This window comes from Erpetoichthys calabaricus, chromosome 3 (assembly GCF_900747795.2).
Source record: "Erpetoichthys calabaricus chromosome 3, fErpCal1.3, whole genome shotgun sequence".
NCBI lineage: Eukaryota > Metazoa > Chordata > Cladistia > Polypteriformes > Polypteridae > Erpetoichthys > Erpetoichthys calabaricus.
The window spans coordinates 680,413-701,310 of record NC_041396.2 but is presented as its reverse complement, the minus strand read 5'-3'; the positions used below and the strand labels follow the sequence as shown (position 1 = coordinate 701,310).

At 49.7% G+C, this 20,898-nt stretch overlaps 1 protein-coding gene across 4 annotated transcripts in view; it reads right to left on the bottom strand.

Annotated features, from left to right (window-relative positions):
* Positions 1 to 5,452: 5,452 nt before the first annotated feature.
* Positions 5,453 to 20,898, bottom strand: part of sertad4 (SERTA domain containing 4) — a 31,418-nt gene continuing 15,972 nt past the window's right edge. For all 4 annotated transcript variants that reach the window (XM_051925444.1, XM_051925445.1, XM_028796318.2 and 1 more), the window contains 3 exons: positions 11,682 to 11,861; positions 9,892 to 10,010; positions 5,453 to 6,673 (listed from right to left, as the gene is read on the bottom strand). In XM_051925444.1, coding sequence (XP_051781404.1) covers positions 5,951 to 6,673; positions 9,892 to 10,010; positions 11,682 to 11,844 — 1,005 coding nt within the window. In that variant the 5' untranslated portion in view covers positions 11,845 to 11,861 and the 3' untranslated portion in view covers positions 5,453 to 5,950. The remainder of the gene's footprint in view (positions 6,674 to 9,891; positions 10,011 to 11,681; positions 11,862 to 20,898) is intronic.

Genomic DNA, 20,898 nt, shown 5'->3' with positions numbered 1-20,898 from the left:
AGCCAATAATACAACACATGTGGGCACACAAGCAACCTCGAGGGCACCTACTAGACAACTCAAGTGCAGAATGAAACTCTCAGTGGACATCGGACTGAAGAGATGGGCGGAGCCAAGACCTCAACGCTGTCAGGATGCAACATTAGCTCCTCCCTTCATGTGCTACTTTTTCAGCCATCATGCATAAATGGGAGGGGCCAAGGCATCAGCGTTGTCACAGTACAACATCAACTCTAACTCCGCCCCTGGCCTCTCCTTTCAGGTGCTGCCTGCCAATTATGAAGTCATTATGAGGAAATGGGTGGAGCCAAGGCCTTAGGTTTGTCAGGCTGCAGCACCGCCCCACCCCAGACCCTCCTTTTGTATTCTATTTGCCATGGCCACGCCCATCTGCCTATTAGAAATGGGCGGGACCAGGACCTGCACGGGCCCCGCCTCCAGCCCCTTCTTTCATGCCTTTTTCAGTTTTGTCCTCGTTATGTTCCTGCATAATAAGTTATGGCCATGATGGTCCTCAAGGCTGCTGAATTCACTTTTTGTGTCATTTTCTTCTTCATTTATTTGCATCTTCTCCCAATGCCATTTTAGTTTTTTGTGGTGTAGTTGGCAGCACATTAATAAGGACTTGGGGACTATAATCATGTGACCCGTGACATCACCATCACGACAGCTTGAATGATCAGCCTTGTGTAAAGACTGACAATGGTGGACGTCTGAAGTCTTTGGAGTTTTGGCTTTGAACTTCCACTATAGTTTAGGCTTGGTGGAAGATTAAATTCACATTCTGGTTAAACTTCTGGCTTGGTATTTCTTATTTAAGTCCTCTTTGCCATGGCTCCGCCCCCTGCCTGTTATGCCATAAAAATGAGGCGGGGCCAAGCCTATTATGGAGCAATCATGAGGAAATGGGTGGGGCCAAAGCCTCAGTAGTGTCAGGTGCAACATCAACCTGACCCCACCCCCTTCCCGTCATGGGCTGTGTGTCATAGCTCCACCCATCTGCCTATTATGGAAATTTAAGGAGGAAAGGGGCGGTGCCCATGATACATTGTTAATCCTGCCCCTTCTCTTTTCACATGCCCATTTATGGCAGGGGTCATGGAGCGGACAAAGTCCTGTCACACTGAGCCACGCTTCCCCTGTAAATGACACTGTGATGCTCTCATCACTTTTAGAGAATATTTAGTGGTCTTAAGTGGTCCCTTGCCAGACTCCTAGGCATCCACAACCTTCTTTCTGAGCACCTTAGGGAGCACTTTTGATGTTGGCATGATGGCACCACACACATCAATAGTAAAGAGAACCCCAGACCCTTGATATCTTAAGGAGGTTCTAATCTAGCACCTCATCTAAAGTGCCTGATTCTAATTTGATGGGTTTGAATTGGTAATAAATGTGGGGGTGCACCTACTTGTTTTGTTTACATTATGAGAATGAAGACACTGTGCCAGTCATTTCCTCAGGTAGATCACCTTCATCTATGAGCACAGTTGGCATGCCCGTTCAAATATGTTGAAATGGGGGGGCACTTACTTTTTCACATACCTGTTTGAGTGTAGACAGTACAACTGTACTCAGGCAGGTCTGGATTTCCACCTTTGCCATCAGTGGACCTGGCAGGATTTGATGGGTGGGGCCAGGGGCGTGTAGAGGGAGTGGCTGAGGGCGGGGTCACAGGAGGGCTCTGGGAGGCTCTGCCTGCGGGGCGGATGTTGGCGTTTGTGCCTTTTTAGGTGTGCAACTGAGTGTCTGACTTGACTCGGAGACTCGCATTCCTGCTCAATGGGAAACGAAGTGGAGAATGAAGACACAGGGAGGGGGAGCCAGGAGGGCCAATCTGGAGACACTGGGCACAGTATGGGCACACACTGTGAGAGGATTGGGGTGACTAGCTGTGACCAGGCGATGGAAAGGGAAATGGAGAAGACTGGAAGAAAACTCATTGGAAGAACGGCCTACGGGTGCCAAGTGGCAGGGAGAAGCAAAAATCAAAACCAGGAGAGCAAAAGAAATACCCATCATGCCCAAGAAAGGGCGGGATCATTGAGCATTGATTTTTTTTTTAACTTAAAATCCCAGAATAACCAGTAGGATGGGCCATCGTCAGTAAACGTACCGCGGTGATGTCACATATGACACGGCCTACAAGGCACGGTTGCTAATCTACAAGATGTCCACCCACTCATTGAAACACGGATGACTGCCAGATGCCAATGTTCACAATGGCAGCACAATGCTGATAATGTAATAATAAAACTCAAACCAGGTAAGTGAGTTCAAAGTGGCAATGACACCCAACTACGCAGGACCGACGGCGGCAGAGCTGTGAGCTTAGAGAGCTGCCAAGTGTGATTCATGACGCAGGATGGTGTAGTCGGCAGGATGTCAGACTTGCCGGGCTTTCAGTTTGAAGTCAGCTTTGAGCAACTAGAAGGTCAGGCTGAAGACTGCGAGATCCACAGAAGCCAACAGAAAGAGCCTGAGTGGCTGACGAGTCACAGATGAAGACGAGGCACGCAGTGCCTGGGGGAAGGGCGGGTGATGTAGGAGGAAGTGCGGTTAGGACTCAGACCAGGAAACAAACTACTCAGACATGCAAATGAAGCAGAAATCTGGAGAAGCGCTAGAAGGATCTGGATGGGTGAGATGTGGGGACAGCTGAGCTAATCAAGGGCCTCCTGTCGTTTCTTAAGTTCTCATGTAAAGGCCCTGCCCTCCACTCTTCCCTCGACCAGCTCTGCCCAAGTCCTCACCCTCCTCAGCCTCGCTGCTCTCCCTACTCCTCGGGTGCCATTGCTGCTGGGCAGGCACTCACCTTTAGCTGGGCCATCCTCACTCTTCTTTTTGTGGCCTGAAACACTTGTGGTTGACATTATGGCCACTCTTGCATTTTTAACCAATCGTGTACAGCATCTCGAAAAAGAAAGTGAGCAGTAAACCAGTTGGGGTGGTGGGCGGGGGGTGGGGCAGACACTGAGAGCAGCACGGGTTCAAACAGGAGCTCCTCAAAATGGAGCTGTGTGGAGTCGGAAGAAAATCAGACCAATGATTGGCACCCTTTGAGTGATTCAGAGCAAGTGTGGCACTGCCAGCCAACTACCAGCAGATGGGGCTGCTGTGCCCAAATGAAGTAAGCAGGATAAATGACTTCTTCAGATGTTTGCCGCCATCCCCACTTTCTCTTCATCACCAGCAGGTTTTCTCCTTCAGATTTTGAATGTGGTTTCCTATTGAAGCAGGTGGCATTGTCTTTGTGCCTGGTGCTGCCTGCCTGATTCCGAGTTACCCTTGGACCCTGCCGGGTTCTTGCCATGCTTTGATTCAGGTGGGCACAGGTGCAGCCTCAAATTCTCAGTTTCACCCTGGGACTCAAAGGTGAGAGCCCTTTAAAAATGCAGGGACTTGCACATCTCACTAATTTGTCATTACTATGAGTCACATCCATCTTTTTCTCAATATGGCTCCGCCCTTTGTGTCAGTGTCCCCACTCCTGTGGTAGCTTGGCTCTCTCAATGCCCCTCCCCTTCTGATGCGGTCATCTCGCCAGGCTCCGCCCCATCTGACAGCATATCTTTCATTGACCACATCCCTTCTGATGGCTGATGGCATCTCTCTCTCTCTCTCTCTCTCTCTCTCCCCAGGCCCCACCCTTTCTGACAGCATCTCATTTGCAGGCTCCACCCTGTCTGACAGCATTACTCTCACAGGCTCCACCCCTTCTGATGTTGTCTCTCTGTCTGTCTCTCTGTCCCTTTCCCAGATCCCTCCCCTTCAGATAGCATCTCTCGTGCAGACCCCACCCCTCCTCACAGCATTGCTCTTCCAGGCCCTGCCCATTCTGATAGCTTCTCTTTCACAAGCTCCACCCCCACAGACAGCATTCCCCCCCCCTCTCTCTCCCCAGGCCCCACCCTTTCTGACAGCATCTCATTTGCAGGCTCCACCCTGTTTGACAGCATTACTCTCACAAGCTCCACCCCTTCTCTCTCTCTCTCTCTTTCTCTAAGTCCGTGTTGCCCCACCAGAATTTTCATGCCAAACACCAATGGTTGGATTAGAAGAAGTCAGCTTGCTGCACCTATGATAAGTGGCTAGTGGTCACATGACACAAATTAACCAATGCCTGGTCCCCTTCATTCCAAGTTGCTTCTCGAGATTGCCACAGACAGGACAGCTGCATGAGATCGTCATAAAAATGATTACCACCCAATCCGACAGAAGGTGGTCATCTCAGAGACTTCTACCTCCACAGTTCCTTGTGCGATTAAGGATTTTGGTGCTCAAGGACCTCTCAGGATCCTCCCAGGACGAGTTGGAAAGATTGAAATTGATCAAAGCCATCTCAACAAAAGACTATAAAATGACCAGTTAGATCTGAAGACAGCTCTGGAATGTCCTCCTAATCTTCTGATTTCATAATTCCATTCAAAGACCTCCAGCAGCAGAGACAACATGGCAGCCCCACTCCACACTGGACCTTCTACCATCTCAGCTTCATCTGACTGCTGGTCTGCTCAATGAAGCCTTTTGGTTTGCAGAGGGAGGTCTGGCCAAAGACCAGTCGGTCAGCTTGTTGATGTTCATGGGGTCCTCCTTGACCCCTGACGTATGGGATGCCTCTCCTCAGACCCTCTCTGCTCAGCCTGAAGCTCTGATTTGGGTTTCTTGTTTGTTTGACTCTCAGATTCCCTCCACGTCTTGAAAGCTCCTTGATCAGCAAGTTAAGGAACTGTGGAGATATAAAGGCCAAGGCCTCTGATGTGGCTACCTTCTACTCTGGTGGTCTCAGGGCTGGAATGAGTGGAATGTTGATGAAATGTTACGGCCATCACTCATTGGTTCGTTCATGTCATGTGACCACTGGCATCTGATGGTGGAGTTCGCCTGATCCAGCAGACGTGAGTCGTTCATACCGGGGCTGATCGTTGTCTCTGTTTCTCTCTCCCAATTCCACACACGTCCTTTCCAGAGGCCCCCCATTTGCTGCTCATGAAGAGGTCTCCATAATGACCCCCAGTGAGTACCTGCCAGGGGGGCTAAGCGGGGGGCTCTGAAGGGCTGCCTATCACCTTTGACCCTGGCTATCATGTGGCTGTCATGGCGTCCAGGTAGTGGACAGATGCTATTGGGGTGTCTTTACTTCATCGACTTCTCTCTTTCTTGAGTCTTTCAATTCAAATTATTTCTAAAGGGTGGGGATGACCTGAAACAGTTTAGTGCGGGACCCCTCAGTGCAGACCCCTCAGGTCAGCTGGAGCTTCTTTGGATGTCTGACCTGGGTTTTGATGTTTGTTTGGTGGTCCTAACCCTGGACTGGATACCCCTCACGCATACAAACAATATAAGACCTGGGCAGCACACTTGGCAGCGCCACACACAAAGTCACCACCCTTGTGGCACTCGGGGGTCACACTCAATCAGAATAAGCAGTCAGACGCCATTCCGGCTCGGGTCCACCTTCCCTCTTTAATGATAGGCAGCAGGGCAGGCCGCCGTCCAGCACTCGTCCACCCAGGCCTCACTTCAGGCTCCGGCCCTGGGTTCAAATCAAAAATGAATTACAAAAGTGAGCCAACACAACGGGCAAAAAGAAAAAGGAAAAGGAAAGAAAAGACAACATTTGAACCCCTGTCTGGGGGGGGGGCTCAGGGGCTGGGGTGGCACGGTCCATGGCCATTGTGTCATGCCACTGCCCGTCCCACAAAGACCGTTTCACGTTTTGAGCTCATCGTCCACAACTGAAAACCTGATGGCAAGGACGCCGAGTCACAAACCGATGAAAAGAGAAGCTAAGGCACCAGTCGGAGTTCTGCTCGGCTCGCCAGCCAAGGCCGCCTCTCTGTCCCCCCAAGTGGCCCTACGACTCACTCTGTCCACTCCTCAGGCTGCTAAAGGGCCAGTCGCCGAGATCAGAGGGGTCTCAGGGCATCTCCCCCAAACGTCTGCCGCTTTACATTTTCCTCCCCGCCGTACAGCACAACGGGGGCTCGTGCTGCGTCCCCTGGATGTCCTCCCGCCAGGCCAGCGGCTCCACGTCCTTCTCCCAAGCTAGCAAGTCACTTTGAAGCACGTGGTCAAGCTGCGACGCCCCATCGTCTCCCACACAGCCGAACGTCAGCTCCTGCTTGGTCGGACCCTCGGCTTCCCGCATCTCGTGCTGCCTTTCGGGTCTCGGCAGGCTGGCGTGGGGGTAGAGCCTGTCCAGTTTGGCCTCTTCCTCGTACGTGACGTGCTGGTGGCCGAGGGCTGAGGATGACGAGCAGAAGGGGGACGAGGAGGAGGAGGTGGAGGAGGATGGGGTCTCATGGCAGACAGGGAAGGGCAGCCGCAAGTAGCAGCCCCCATAATAACAACAACAGCCATCGAGGCAGTCGTCGGGCTGCGGCGTCGCGCGCAAACGCTTGCGGTACGGCCTCTCGGTCTGGCCGAAGCACGAGGCTGCGGCGGGGGTCTCCCACGGGCAGTGGCCGTTTGGGGGGCTGGGCACGGCGGACAGCTGAAGAGGCGCGGGGAAGCACCAGTTACTCTGGAGGAGGATCTCCGTCCGCAGCCGCCGCAGAAGGTTGTTGATGAGGACGGAGCGGCGGAGGAAGGCCTCGGGGTCTTCAATGAAGCGTAGCTTGTCCAGGGACAGCCTCAGCACGTGGGTGCGGTCCTCAAAGCCGGGCCTCACCTGCAGGGGACACAAAAGAGATGAGGGAACGATGACAATGGTGGTATACAACAATAAGGCAGTGCAAGGCCCTGCCAAAGCCATTTAATGGGCAAACCACAGATGGGAAAGACAGAGGTGGGGCTGCAGGTGGCAGGCAGGGCCCAAAAACTAAAAAAGGGGCCTAAGGCCTAAAAACTAAAGAAAGGCTTAAAGCCTTAAAACTACGAAACAGTGGACACCCCAAAAACAGAAAGTAAGACGGAGACCTAAAAATGAAAAAGGAGTAAACACAAAAAACACAAAACTGACCTAAAAACTCAAAGGAAAAGCAGAGACCCCTAAAACTAAAAGAAGGCCTAAGGCCTAAAAATGAAAAAAGGCCTGGGTCAAGAAAAAAAAACTGAAATGGGCCAAAGGGTTAAAAAATAATTAAAAAAAAGAGCTCAGAGAGAAAGGCAGACACTCCAAAAAATAAAACAAAGACTGAGGCATACAAAAGGCCTAGGTCAAAAAAATAAAATAACAAGGGCCTAAAGCCTAAAAACTAAAAGGCCTAAGGCTTAAAAACCAACATGGACCCATGGCCTAAAAACTGAAAATAAATGCAGACCAACCAAAAAAAAAAACTAAAACAAAGTCTAAGGCCTAATAATAATAATAATAATAAAAATAATAATAATATTAATAATAATAATACATTTTTTAATTTTATAGCACCTTTCCCATACTCAAAGGCCTAAAACCTAAAAAATGCTTAAGGCTTAAAACTCAAAACAAAAGCAGGAAACCCCAAAGCTGCGAGAAGGCCCGAGGCCTAAACACGCCCTATGGGCCTAAAGCCTGCAGACTTGAGGAGGCCCGAGGCCTAAACACGCCCTATGGGCCTAAAGCCTGCAGACTTGAGGAGGCCAGAGGCCTAAACACTCCTGTCAGACTCCAATAATATTTTTTTTTTTATTTCCTCCATGCCGTTTGTACTGGTGGGTGTAGTGTAGTTCTCGTGTTTGTAAGGAGGCTGACGTTAACCAGGTTCATAACACCACAGTTGCCCCCACTAACAATACCAACCCTTCTGCTCATGTTGCCTGATCCACATGGCAGCTTTCATGATTCGTGTTTCGCTGTCGATGACTGCTATATGCGGCTGCTATCTCCTGATCGGCCTTCACTCCCCTCATCTAATGCTTCTCATGTCTGTATGGAAATTCTAGAGGAGAGAGACTGGGCTGATTCAGAACCATGGAAAGCAACTGTGGGGAAAAGGCTGAAGTTGGAAAACCAAAAGGAGGCTAAGAGGGGACATACAGTGGTTTGAAAGAAGTGAATTAGAATGTTAAGTCATAAACCATCCCAGATGTGTGCAGCACAAGTCGAGGGTCTTCAGATGTATGACGCCCCGGTGAGACCTCGTCTCTGTGCCCTTACCTCAAGATAGACAAAGCAACTATAGAAAATGTCTAAAGGAGGGAGACGGGGCTGATTTCAGCACCATGGAGAGCGGCCTAGAAGGCGAGTGCCGATTAAGATTCAGCACCATGGAAAGCAACTGAAGAAGAACGACTGAGTTGGGCGAATCTGCAAAGCAAACGGAGCCTAGGAGGTGACCTGAGTAAAGGGTATAAAGTGATGAAGGGGATTAGGACGAGGACCCCAGCTGCATAAAGTGCCTTTGGAAAGAGGGCACTGGGTTACACACCATGGGCAACAGTGTGGAATAACTGGAATGGCACTGGGAGATAAAAGGGCAATGGCACACACTGAGTAGTGTAACATACAATGTGACACTGCACACACTTTTATGGCACTGGGAATGGCACCATATAATAAAGTTGGAGTGACTGGTGATCCTGTTAGCCTGTAATTTACAAATCGATCCATTGACTGTTCCACTGCTCCATAAATGGCTTTGTATACTGTAGCCTGCACATTGCTTCTTCAATCACTCTGTGAATGGCACTATATACACACGCATGTGATTGCCTGATTCTTTCATTTTTTCTGTGATTATCTATCCATAACTTAAAATTTGATTAACTGATGTTTTCATTCTACTGTAAATAAGAAAGTCTGATTGACAGAGTCTTCCTTTACTCCATGAATGGCACTATATAACGTAATTTGATGGAGTGACTGAATGGCACTATATAACTGACTGAACCTCCACTAGTCTGTGAGAGACCCTTTATACCATGCAGCTAGACTGATTGAGTCTATCATTAATCTATGAAAGGCGCTATATCCCAAAGTCTACTGGGCTGATTTTTGTACCAGTCTGTAAATTGCATTATATAACTTTCACTTTAATTCTCCTGTTATTCTGTGAATGGCATAACAAAGTCCGATGGACCAATTCATCCATTTATTATTCAGTGAATGGCAGAATACGACACACTTTGATGGACTGATCCTTCCATTGTTCTGTGAAAGGCACTATATAACATACAGCTTGATTAACAGATCTTTCCATTCTTTTGAAAACAACAATAACTTACACGGTGAGAAATTCTTTTGGAACTATAGAACGTCCAATGTGATTGACTGACCCTTATGTCACTACATGAATGGCACTATATAAATAACACGCAATCTGATTGTTCTGTGAATGGCACTGTGTGACAATTATCGCTTGAATAAGCAATGCTTTCATTATTCCATGCATGGCACTATATAGTCTGAATGACCAATTTCTGTTGAAAACTATGGATCTTCCACTGTTGTGTGCGGACTGATCCATCATTCTGTGAATGGCGCTATATGACATACAGTCGGATGGACTATGACAGACACCTTATACCGTGTGGCTAGACTCAATGAAAGGCACTATATCACACTTTTTGATGGACTCACATTACAGGGCCCAAGTGGAATGGGCTGATTCTTCATTGTTCCAGGAATGGCGTTAAATAGCACGTGGCCTGAGTGACCAAGTTCTCCATTCTGTTGTGTACACTACGGAGTGTCCAATGTGATTGGGTGATTCTCGTGGTGTTTCCTGAATGGCGCTATATAACATTTAGTTTGATCGACTGATTACTCTGTGAATGGCACAATCCAACATGCAGTTAGAAGGACTGTGGAGGGCACTATATTACTTAGTTCTCATTCTCGCTATATAACATGCAGTAGGACTGACTGTTCTTACTAAAGGACACAGAGACACACTCCCTGTCACCCAGGCCTGCGTGTCACTGAACCCCCCCCGCCACACGCTGGCACTATAAAGTCCAAAGACTTACTCGTGGGCACAAGCCGTGCAGGGCCGGGTGAGGGTCCTTCTCCTCGACGTACTTCCTCTTAAAGTATGCAATCCTGGATGCTGCCACCGGGACGGTCCCTCTTCGGAAGTGACACTCAGCTGCAATACAACAATTTGGAGTCGGTCACAATGCAGATGGCTGCAGTAAAAGCCCCCAGTGACCTGATGCCCTTGCCCTGTCCCTAACATGGCGTTTCATAAAAACGTGACTTTCAAACGAAACCTTGCTGCATGGCTGCCCCTTTCTGTCCGCCAGGACGTCAGCCCCCTGCCTGCTCGGGTGGCAAACTGGCATTGGAGTGGTGGGACTCACTCAGAGATGAAATTCCAGACAAGATTTCTGTGGTCTGCCTCGGCCCCAAAAGAGATGAAGAGGGGGAGCCAAACGTCCTTCTGGCCATAAAGCCTTTGAGCTTGGAGTCGGGAGAGGAGCAGTTGGCATGGGCTCACCTGGCAGGGGGCAGAGAGTGGCCATTGTGGTCAGGCAGGAAGGAGAGGAGGGTCAAAGACTATTGGTGTGTGTGTGGGTTGGAGTCAGGGCACCACAGTGTGTAGGCAGGCTCAGGTAGCCTCAGCAATTGTCATTGGCTCACTCTGTTGTCACTCCATGTGTCACACCCTGTCACTCTGTCCTTGGGGTTCCCTGATTTTTTTATTCTAGCTTAGTAGGTTGTCTGTAGCGCCCTCTACACGTCACTGCCTGCTCAACTGAAAGGGCACGTGGAGCGCCCCCAGCAGGTGGACACGTACTGCTCTGTAGAGCATCGTGGCTGGTGCCGATAACAGTGGGGACAGATTATAGGAGGGCATGGCATCCTTTTCAGCTTCTCTTTCCTCACAGTAATGAAATGAGGAAGACCACAAAGAATGAGAGCTGGTGTCCATTTGACAAAGACTCGGTCCAGAATCCAGCTGGGACAGTTGCTAAGCCCTCATTATGCACCTCTTCAGTTACCATGACACCAACCCATCTGACCCATTTTGTGCCAATTGATCGGCTGGGCACTCCAGCATGGCACCCCCTGCAGTATGGACCCACACGCAGTGCTCTCCTTTCCTCTAAACACTTCACCCCAACTCCTCCTTTCCTCTGTTGTTTGCTTTTGCCCCTCCTCTCTGCCATTAGCCCCACCCCTAGCTTCTACTTCCCTGATACTTGGCCATGGCCCCTCCCATCTCTGCCAGTAACCCCTCCCTGCTCTCCTTTTCCCTTCTATTTGCCCCTCCTGTCTGTGTAAGTAGCCCCGCCCCTAGCCCCTCCTTTTCTCTTGCCTCAGGTTCATCAGGTTCAAGCCAGCGTCCACTTCGAGAGGTCAAGGTGGCCTCAGCTATCAGGTGTTCAGGTCTATCAGTTTACCCAGAATCCCCCTGAGGCTGAGGCTTACCCCTCATTACTCTACTCCCCAGTTACCATGACAGTGCTGTCGCCCCTTGTGCCAGGTGATTAGCAGTGTATGCCACCGGGGTGCCCCCTGCTGTGCAGACCCCCGCAAACAGGGCTCTCTTTTGACCCTTGACACTCCACCCCAGCTTCTTCTTTTACCCTGCCATTTGCCCTTGGCCCCTCCCATCTCTGCTAGCAGCCCCGCCCATAGCCCCTCCCCATCACTTCAGTTTTTCACTAGGTTCTAAATCGGCCAGTATGAGCCAGCATCCTCTAAATGGTCAAGGTGGTCTCATTCTGGACTATCTTGGGGGTTCTTCATTCCTAATTGTGCCCCTCCCCAGTCACCATGCCAACCGCACACTTGACCCACAATGGCGAGTTACCTTGTGCCAAGTGATCAGCAGCGCATTCCAGCGGGGTGCCCCCTGCAGTATGGACCCTGAAGCAGGGCTCGCTCTCCCAGAGGGGCTGGTACTCTGGGATTTCGGGGTCTCCTTCCGAGGCTCTGTGCTCGCAGAACGTATTCATGGACAGGACCAGGGTCATCTCTTGAGCTGTGTAACCTGTGGGCCAGAAAGAGGTCACATGTTCAGAATTTACCAACGGCAGGTGGTTTTGGTGGCACCAGGACATGCATCATGTACCCCTTGACACTCGGGAGGTGTAGTTTTGAGCCCACCATGGTCCTGCCAGGTCTGTCTGGATGATTCCCCGCACCCCCCCAGTCACCCTCAACATGCAAAGGCAGGCAGAAATATGAAACTATGGAGGGGGGCCAATGGCTGCCAGCGCAGCCTGCCTTTGAAGTTGACCCCCACTTCCCCTTCGCTTTGCCAGGCTGGCTAATTGCACTCTAATGACCCGGGAGTTGGCGCAGAAGTGAGACTTTGGCGGTCTAATCCTCCACATCACAAGCCGATCGGCTCGTTCCGCACTCGCTTTGAAGGACCCCCTCTGGGAGGTGGGCAGCAGGCGTGATGTGAATGAAGAAAGAGGAGCCCTCAACACCAGGAGGATGAAGATGGCAGCTCATTGTCTTTAATAAGCTGGCATCGTCACCACTGGGTGCAGCAGCACCAGCCTCTCAGGGTCCAAATAAAGGGGGTCACGTGGGGGCTCACCTTCCTGCCACTTCAGTGCTTGTGCATCTGGGCATCTTAGATTGATAGATGAGGGCAACTGCACCCATGGCATCAGGAGGGGTCCTGTCCAGTGCCCGATCAACACGGCAGGTGACCTCACAGGACCAAGGCAATGAAGGAAAGAAGACCCCATCTGTCACCTCCCTTGAGCCCCTTGGCAATGCTCTGAGGGTCTTTTAAAGATGTCACATGCCCTTTCATTGTGTGTGTGACCCCATAATGTGCCATTATTTTAAGAGAGGGTCTGAGGCATTGGGGGGGTCTGAATAACAAACGTCGACACCGAGCTGCACAGACCCCCAAGGAGGGCTGAGGAAGAGGAGCCCACCTAATATGAATAACGTTATCTGTTGTATCTGTCAGGGGACTTTTAGGTAATGAAGAAGCAACTCTGGGGGTCGTGTCACCCTGCAGTCTGGAGAGGTGACAGTCAGGACCCCATAAAGCTACTGGGGACGCTTGTGACTTTAAATATTTCATTTGTGGGGTGTGTTAATGTCGTGTCTTTTGTGTTAAGGCCCTTTGTGTTGTGACACATCGTTAAGTCCCCTTAATTACTGAAGTCACACTGTATGTTCACGATTGTCAGGGGTGGTGCAGACACAATCCTTCCATCCTTCCATTATCCAACCCGCTATATCCTAACTACAGGGTCACGGGGGTCTGCTGGAGCCAATCCCAGCCAACACAGGGTGCAAGGCAGGAAACAAACCTCGGGCAGGGTGCCAGCCCACCGCAAGGCACAAACACACCAAGCACACACTAGGGACAATTTAGGATCACCAATGCACCTGACCTGCATGTCTTTGGGAGGAAATCCACGCAGACACGGAGAGAACCTGCAAACTCCACACAGGGAGGTCCCGGGAAGCGAACCCAGACGGGTCTCCTTACTGTTAGACACCAGCGCTACCCACTGTGCCACCGTGCCACCCCTGCACTTTCTTAATCTATACGTACAATCCAAACTGATCTCGCCCTGCAGGCACACAGTCACCCACTAAGTGACACTCTGTCATGTCAAGACTCCCACTGCAGACCCCTGAAGGATGTTATGGTGTCCTAACAGACACAGAGGGGTCCACCACTGGAGGTCTGCAGTCAGACCCTGTGGGTGCCCAGCGCAGTTTTCATCTTCACTTGACCTCAAAGACAGAACAGCAGAGCCGATTCAGGACTATGGAGAGCAACTGAAGATGACGAGGTGACCTAAGTGACACGGACAGAAGTGACTTGAAAAGGCAGACAGCATTTTAGGATATTTGGTCCGAGTCAGCAGAGACTGTGCAGCCCACCTGTGAGGTCACCCCTGGAGTCCAGTTGTGGTCTCCAAGTTAGACGCTTCTCTGTCCCACCCTGATTGGTGGAGTGACAGGCCATGCTGGATGGTAGAACACAATAGTGAGGTCTCGTCTGGAGGTCTCCATTTTACAAAAGAGCCCCAGCAGTGCAAGACAAAGAAGAGGGGAGCAGAGAGGCTCATTCAGGACCCTGGAGAGCAGCTGATTTGGATGACAAAAGGAGTCGAGGAGTTTAGGAGGTGACAGCACTGACGTACTTCACATTATGAGAGGTGGGACAGTGCAGCTCAGCTGTTACAAGTTTAGTGGGTCCTGCGTCAGGGTGGTCTCCTCCACAGTCTTCACGAGCTGGGGGGCAAGGCAGCGTCCTCACTGGAGCACCCAGAAAAAGTCTCAAGGAAACCTGCTGGCTTCTGAAAGACCGGGGTGGGGGGAGAGGGGTGTAGGGATGGTACTGCCCACCAAACTTTAAAGCTTCAAAATAGCAGTAAGCCCCCCAACAGCGACGGCACAAACAGGACGGAATCTTTATAAATATATTTTAAAAATGGTTTTCTTTTCTAGTCAAAACAGTGCAAAGAAAAGCACAATGGATGAGTGTGAAGGCAACACGAAAGCAGCCAACGTCCCAACTTGGAATCCGGTAAAAGTCGTCAAAAATGGGGCAGAGGTGAGAAATCGAGAGAAACAAATAAACTCTGAAACTCCTAAAAGATGACTCACCCAAACCGTGAGGGCCACAATGAACCGCAAATCGAACCCTGGGCCTCCTCGGCCATCCCGGGACTGAGGGGCGGATCAAAGACCAAGACTGAAAGATGGCCCCGCCTCTTGGGGCCCACCCACAAAGCACAAGAGACCTGGAAAAACACGTGACTGACCCCACATAGACCCTGAAATGTTCAACACAAGACATCGATGAACATAATGAACATCAAAACAGAAAAGAAGCAGAGATGGGCGGCTCAGCATCTCACAAACATGGAGGAGCTGCCTAACACATTTGTGCGACCTCATAATGAGTCCTCCACATTACAAAAAGACAAAGCAGCACCAGAGAAAGTCCAGCGAAGAAGAACTGGGCAGAGTCAGGACCATGGAGAGCTAAACGAAGAGGAGTGGAAAACCAAATGGAGATGAAGAGGTGACGCCATTGAAGCAGACAGAGAATAACAGGACCTTACATTATATAGCACCCCACTCTGTAGAGCCCAAGTCAAGGCAGCTCATCGGCAGCAGGGGGCGCAGCTCTGCACTCCACTTTAGCACTAGAGAGAGTCTAGAGAGGGGGGCGCCGAGCTGGATTCAGGACCATGGAGCTTAACCAAGAGGGGGGTGTTAGGCTGTATAGCGCCCTGCGATGTGTGCAATACAAGCGAAGGGTGGTCAGATATCAGCTGTATGAGGAGGACTCATTGAGTGGTCTCCATATCCAGTATGGTCCCATAGCACACCCTGCTTTGTGGAGAACACGTCAAGGGACATTTATGTGTGACGACTTAACACGGCAGACGTGACAATTCACAGCCCTGCAGAGCAGCACGAGACAAAGTCTAGCGAAGAAGAAGAACGTCAGAATCAGGACCATGGAGAGCAAGTGAGGAGGAATAGAGATGAAGAGGTAATAATACATTTGATTTATATAGCGCCTTTCCCACACTCACGGCACTTCACAGAGTTTAAGAAAGAACGGCAGGGTCTACAGAATATAGCATTGTACAAATGAAGAAGATTTAAGACAGTAAATTCAGAGGTGACAGGATTGAAGCCACTAAGCCATTAAGTAGGATAAGAGATGCTTAGGTTATATAGCGCCCTGAGACCAGGGGGGGCCACACTTAATCCATATAACACATCGGACCACCTAGGGGGTTGATTTGTGTGTACGTGGGGTTAAATATGGATAACGACGCTGGTGGCACCCACTCCTGTTTGGAAGCAGGGTCCTTGTCAGGTTTGAGGGCAGCTCACCAGCGCCTCCTGGAGTCCACAAGTCTAAAAGACCGATGAGGAGATGTGAGTTCACTCGTCTCATGTTTGATGTTTGGCTGTGGGTTTACAGAACGCGTTTCTTTGTTATTTTTTGAATTCTTTTCTTTCCTATTTGTAACTGTTTCCTGTTATTTTTGTAATGTTGTACTGCCCTTTGAAATGTGCCTCCATCGCATGTGTTTGGTGGGTGGAGCCCCAAGGAGGTGGGGCCATGCTGACATCACCGCTGCTGACTCCTCCCTCTTCCTTTAGCTAGAGGTCGAAGTGAGAGACCCCGTCAGAGGTTCATTAACTTTGCATTGAGTCTTTTATGTGATGATGAAAATGATGATGATGAAGATGATGATGATGATTGTTATTTCTTGTTTTTTGGATTTTCTCGCCTGGTCATTTGGATTTACCTTTTAGGTGTTTTATTCCTTGGTTTCTTTGGATTATTTTCCTACACAAATCCTTCCTTTATAACAATTTGGTCTTACAAGCCAGAGGTTTGTGGTTATCCTCACCCTTGGAGACTATTTTGTCATTTCTTTATGTTTTGAATTGTTAAGGCCACAGATGGTAGCTTAAGGGACCTCATTTGGACTGCCTGTTAAGGGTACTGGCCTGCATTTAGGGGTCTTTTAGGAGGCCCCACCTCATGAGGCCTGAACTCACCCGTCCCATTTGAAATTCTTTCATTAAAAGTGTATTTGTAGACGGAGACACTGCTAGTTATTTTTTCCAGACAACACCCTGAAGGTTGAGTTAAATGCGTAGAGCTGGGGTGTTGTGGTGTGGACCTCGGTGGGGCTCGGCATGGAAAACAAGATGAGAAGATGGCCAGCCTGGTGAGGAGGATGATGGAGGAGCAGAAAGCCAAAGCAGGTGACAATCGGCACTGACTGGGTGAGCGTCTCATGTGACAAGGCTGGCAGGTCTCTTTGTTCCTCCTCTGGTGTGTGTGTGAGTCTTGGCCGTGGTGGCACAGCACTGATAACTCGGAGAAGCGGCTGCTCTGATTTTTTTTTTACCATCTAAAGCTTTCTGGGGGGCCGCTTTCTCGCTCAATCGCTAACCCTGCCAGGAGAGGCCACAGTGGTCTCATCTGGAGACGGTGTTCAATGATGGCAGTGCCCACAGAGGAAGGTGACAGCCGGCCAGGCACTGAGGCTCTCGCCACCAAATCACGCGTCTCAAACTAATTACAGCGTGGAGACGCCGAGCCGTCAAGTCGGCGCAGAATCGCCTGCCTGGGCTCAAAGAGATGAAAAGCAGAGAGGAAGACGATGACGAGCGGCAGACCTGTCAAGACGGCGGCGTCTCGGGGGCCCGACTGTCAGCTGGCGAGGCGCATCCACGGGCGGCGCATCAAAGTGGAGCCGAGCTAAAACGAGGACGACTCAAACCCCCAGGGTCAGCATCGAAAGATGTGGCGTGTAAAGTGGGACCCCTGGCCTGTCACTGAACTCACCCCCCCCCACTGGTCCCTGTCACCTCGACATTTAGAAAGGGAACAGAGGGATGTGAGGTTCACAGAGCTGCTTGGGCTCTTTAAGTGCAGACCATAAAACACAACAGCAGGGCAGTGGAGAGCATGGAGGGAAGAGCGAAAAAACGAAATACAAAAAAGAAACAAAACACGTGATGTGACAATGTGACAACTTGACAATGTGACAATGAAGTCACAAATAAAACTGGGGCAAGGCAGCCAGGGAGAGCACCGGAGAGATGAAGACAAATTCAACCGGAGCAGTCGGCGCACCGAGCTGTGGAGATCTGAAGGCCCCCTGCAGCCCACCACACGACTACCTGGTCACATCTATTAGGGGGCTCTTTGTGTGAAATAAAAAAACACTATCTAATGTTTGTGGGACTTCTGTCCCTAACTGTGTCCCTTTTGAAGAATTTCTTTTAAAATAAGAACTGGGACCACCCATGGGCTAATCACCACCGTGGAAAAAAAATGGAATTTAGGATCAGGAGACGAAGTGACAGACATGACAAGAAATGACAAAGCGGTCCTTCACCGAGCCAGACATGCGAAACAAGACTGAAGGAGTCAAAGAAGGTTCAGGAAAACAACAACATGAAGAGTTTGTGAGAATCCAGACAGGGGTACCTGAATATGACCAGTTATGGGGTCACCCTGATGATGTCACACAGCGCGCATTCTCAGGGAATTCTGGGAATTTACAGCAACGGCTGACACACGCATCGCAAAACAGCACCAGGCACCAAATTCAGGATGGCATCCTGGAAAGACAGTAAGAATGTGTGGCTTCTGTGGGAAACAATAAATAAACAAACAAACAAACAAGCAAATAAATAAATAAATAAATAATCAGAAGGTCCTGAAGAGCTGCCAAGGTGCCCAAAAATGTCCCCAGAAAACCAACAAAAAATGAATGAAATGCAGCAATCATGAACGCCTCAGGCTCTTCAGTCGCTCCTCCTCAGTTGCTCTCCATGGTCCTGATTACAATGCAATGCAATTCATTTTTGTGTACCCCAAAATCACACAAGAAGTGCTGCAATGGGCTTTAACAGGCCCTGCCTATTGACGGCCCCCCAGCCCCTTGACTATCTAAGAAGACAATGAAAAACTCCCAAAAAAAACCTTGTAGGGAAAAAATGGAAGAAACCTCAGGAGTGGCAGTTCAGAGAGAGACCCCTTACCAGGTGAGTGGGCGTGCAGTGGGGGTTAAAGAGGGGGGGTCAATACAACACAATACAACCCTGAACCAGCCCTGTTGTTCCCCTCTGCTGCTGTTATGTCTTTCTGTGATATGGAGACCCAAGTGACACACAGCACTGCAGACGAGTCCTCGCCAGTGTGTTGTGCAGCTGAAGTAGGACCACCCTTACATTTGTACTCTGCACGTCAGGGTGCTATATAGCGTAACATCCTTTTATCCTCCTTAAATCACTTCTGTCCACTTTAACGTGTCACCTGCTAATGGCCATTTGCTTTAAACATTCAGCCCCATCAGTGTTGTCCCCCTCAGTTTCTCTCCGTGGTCCTGAGTCAGCCCTGCTGTGCTGCTCTCCTCTGGACTTTCTCTTGTGCTGCTTTGTCTTTTGTTTTAAATATGGACACCAAACCTGAGCACAGCACTGCAGCTGAGGCCTCACTGGTGACTTATACAGCTTCAGTCTACTCCACGCATCAAGGCGCTATATAACCTGAATCAATTCCATCTTTCACTCTGTTAACTTCAGGTTGGCTCAGCTCCTTCATTCTTTCCTCCTCAGTTGCTCTCCATGGTCCCAAGTCAGCCATGTTGTCCCCCTCTGGCCTTCCTCTGCTGCTGTTATGTCTTTCTTTTTTCTTACAGTTGTGATCTTCTGCACTAATAATCATGAGCTTTTTAAACAGTTCAGTGTTGTCAGTTCAAAGGTTCAGCGCCTTCACTCGTTCCTCCTCAGCTGCTCTCCATGGTCCTGAATCAGCCCTGTTGTCCCCCTCTGGACTCTCTCTCTGGTGGTGCTGTGTATTTTTCTAATATGGAGACCCAAAGCTGCACTCAGGACTCCATATGAGACCTCACTGGTGTGTTATGCTGCTGAAGTAGGACCTCCCTTAACATCAGGGCGCTATATAACCTAACGTCCTGTTAGTTAACTTATTCAGTTCTGACCACTTCAGTCTTCATCTCCCATTGGCTCAGCTCCTTTAGTCTTCCTCAGTTGCTCTCCATGGTCCTGATTCAGCCCTGTTGCTCTCCTCTCGACTCTCTCGAGTGCTGCTGTGTCTTTTTCTAATATGGAGACCCAAAGCTGAATTCAGGACTGCAGGTCTGCTTTCCTAAAAGCCTTGTGCAGTGAAGTATTAGAATTGTAGCAGTAATAAGTAACTGTCGCATTCAGCTGTGCAAATGTCCTTCCTAACTTGAATCTCTTCACTCCTGTCACCTCTTCACGTCCTTCACTCTTTCCTCCTTGGTTGCTCTCCTCTGTTCTTTCCTCTTGTGCTGCTTTCTATTGTTTGTACCCTGGAGACCACAACAGCACTCAGTACCCCTGATGAGGTCTCACAAGTGTGTTAAACTACTCAAGTAGACCTCCACTGACTTGTGCTGTCAGGACGCTATATAACCTGACCCCCTGTTAGTCCGTTTCTGTCCACTTCCTTCTCCATTTAGTTCTGCTCCTTCATTCTTTCCCCACTCAGTTGCTCTCCGTGGTCCTGAATCTGCTCTGCTGCTCTCCTCTAGACCTTCTCTGGTGCTGCTGTGTCTTTATGGAGACCCAAACCCAACGTAGGACTGCAAATGAGTCCTCACAAGCATGGTATGTGACTGTAGTAGGACCTCCTGTAAATGTGTACTGCACACATCAGGGCGCTATATAACCTAAAGTCCTATTAGCCTCCTTAGTCACTTGTGTCCACTTCATTGTGTCACCATTTGCTTCACTGGTTCTTCTCCTCCAGTCCATTCCCCTCTCAGTGGTCCTGAATCAGCCCACTCGACTCTCTTCTGGACTTTCTCTGCTGCTGTTATGTCTTTTCTTTTCTTACAGTTGTGATCCACTGCACTATTTCTATTTATTTTTATCATTTTTAGCAGTTCAATCTTGTCACCTCAAAGTCCCAGCACCTCCACCCTTTCCTCTTTGGTTGCTCTCGGTGGTCCTGAATCAGCCTGGTTGCTCTCCTCCGTTCTTTCTCTTGCACTGCTGTGTGTTTTTGGCAATTGGGACGCTGGATAACCTGACGTCCTCTGAGTCTTCTTATTCATTTCTGTCCAACTCTTCATCACCATGGCCTTCAGCTCCTTTGGTTATTTCCGACTCAGTTGCTCTCCTCTGGACCCTCTCTGGTGCTGCTTTGTCTTTTTTAACAATATGGACTCCCAGACTGGACACAGGACTGCAGATGGGGTTTCCCAGGGAGGTTTTGTAGCTGAGCTCTTCCAGTTTGCAGTGTTCATAAGTGACCGTTGTATTCCACTCATCGTCATTCAGTCAGCTGACCTCTTCATCTGTGTTTCTAACCCTAATTTCCTCCTCAGTTGCTCTGCACGTCCACAGCTTCCACTTTATTGTGTCACCTTTTAGTCACCATTTGCATTAAAGGTCCTAATTTCCTCCACAGTTGCTCTCCTTGGACTTTTTCTCTGGCACTGCTTTGCCTTTGTTAAATATGGAGATCACAAGGCCTGGTGGGTGTGCTGCAAACCCCC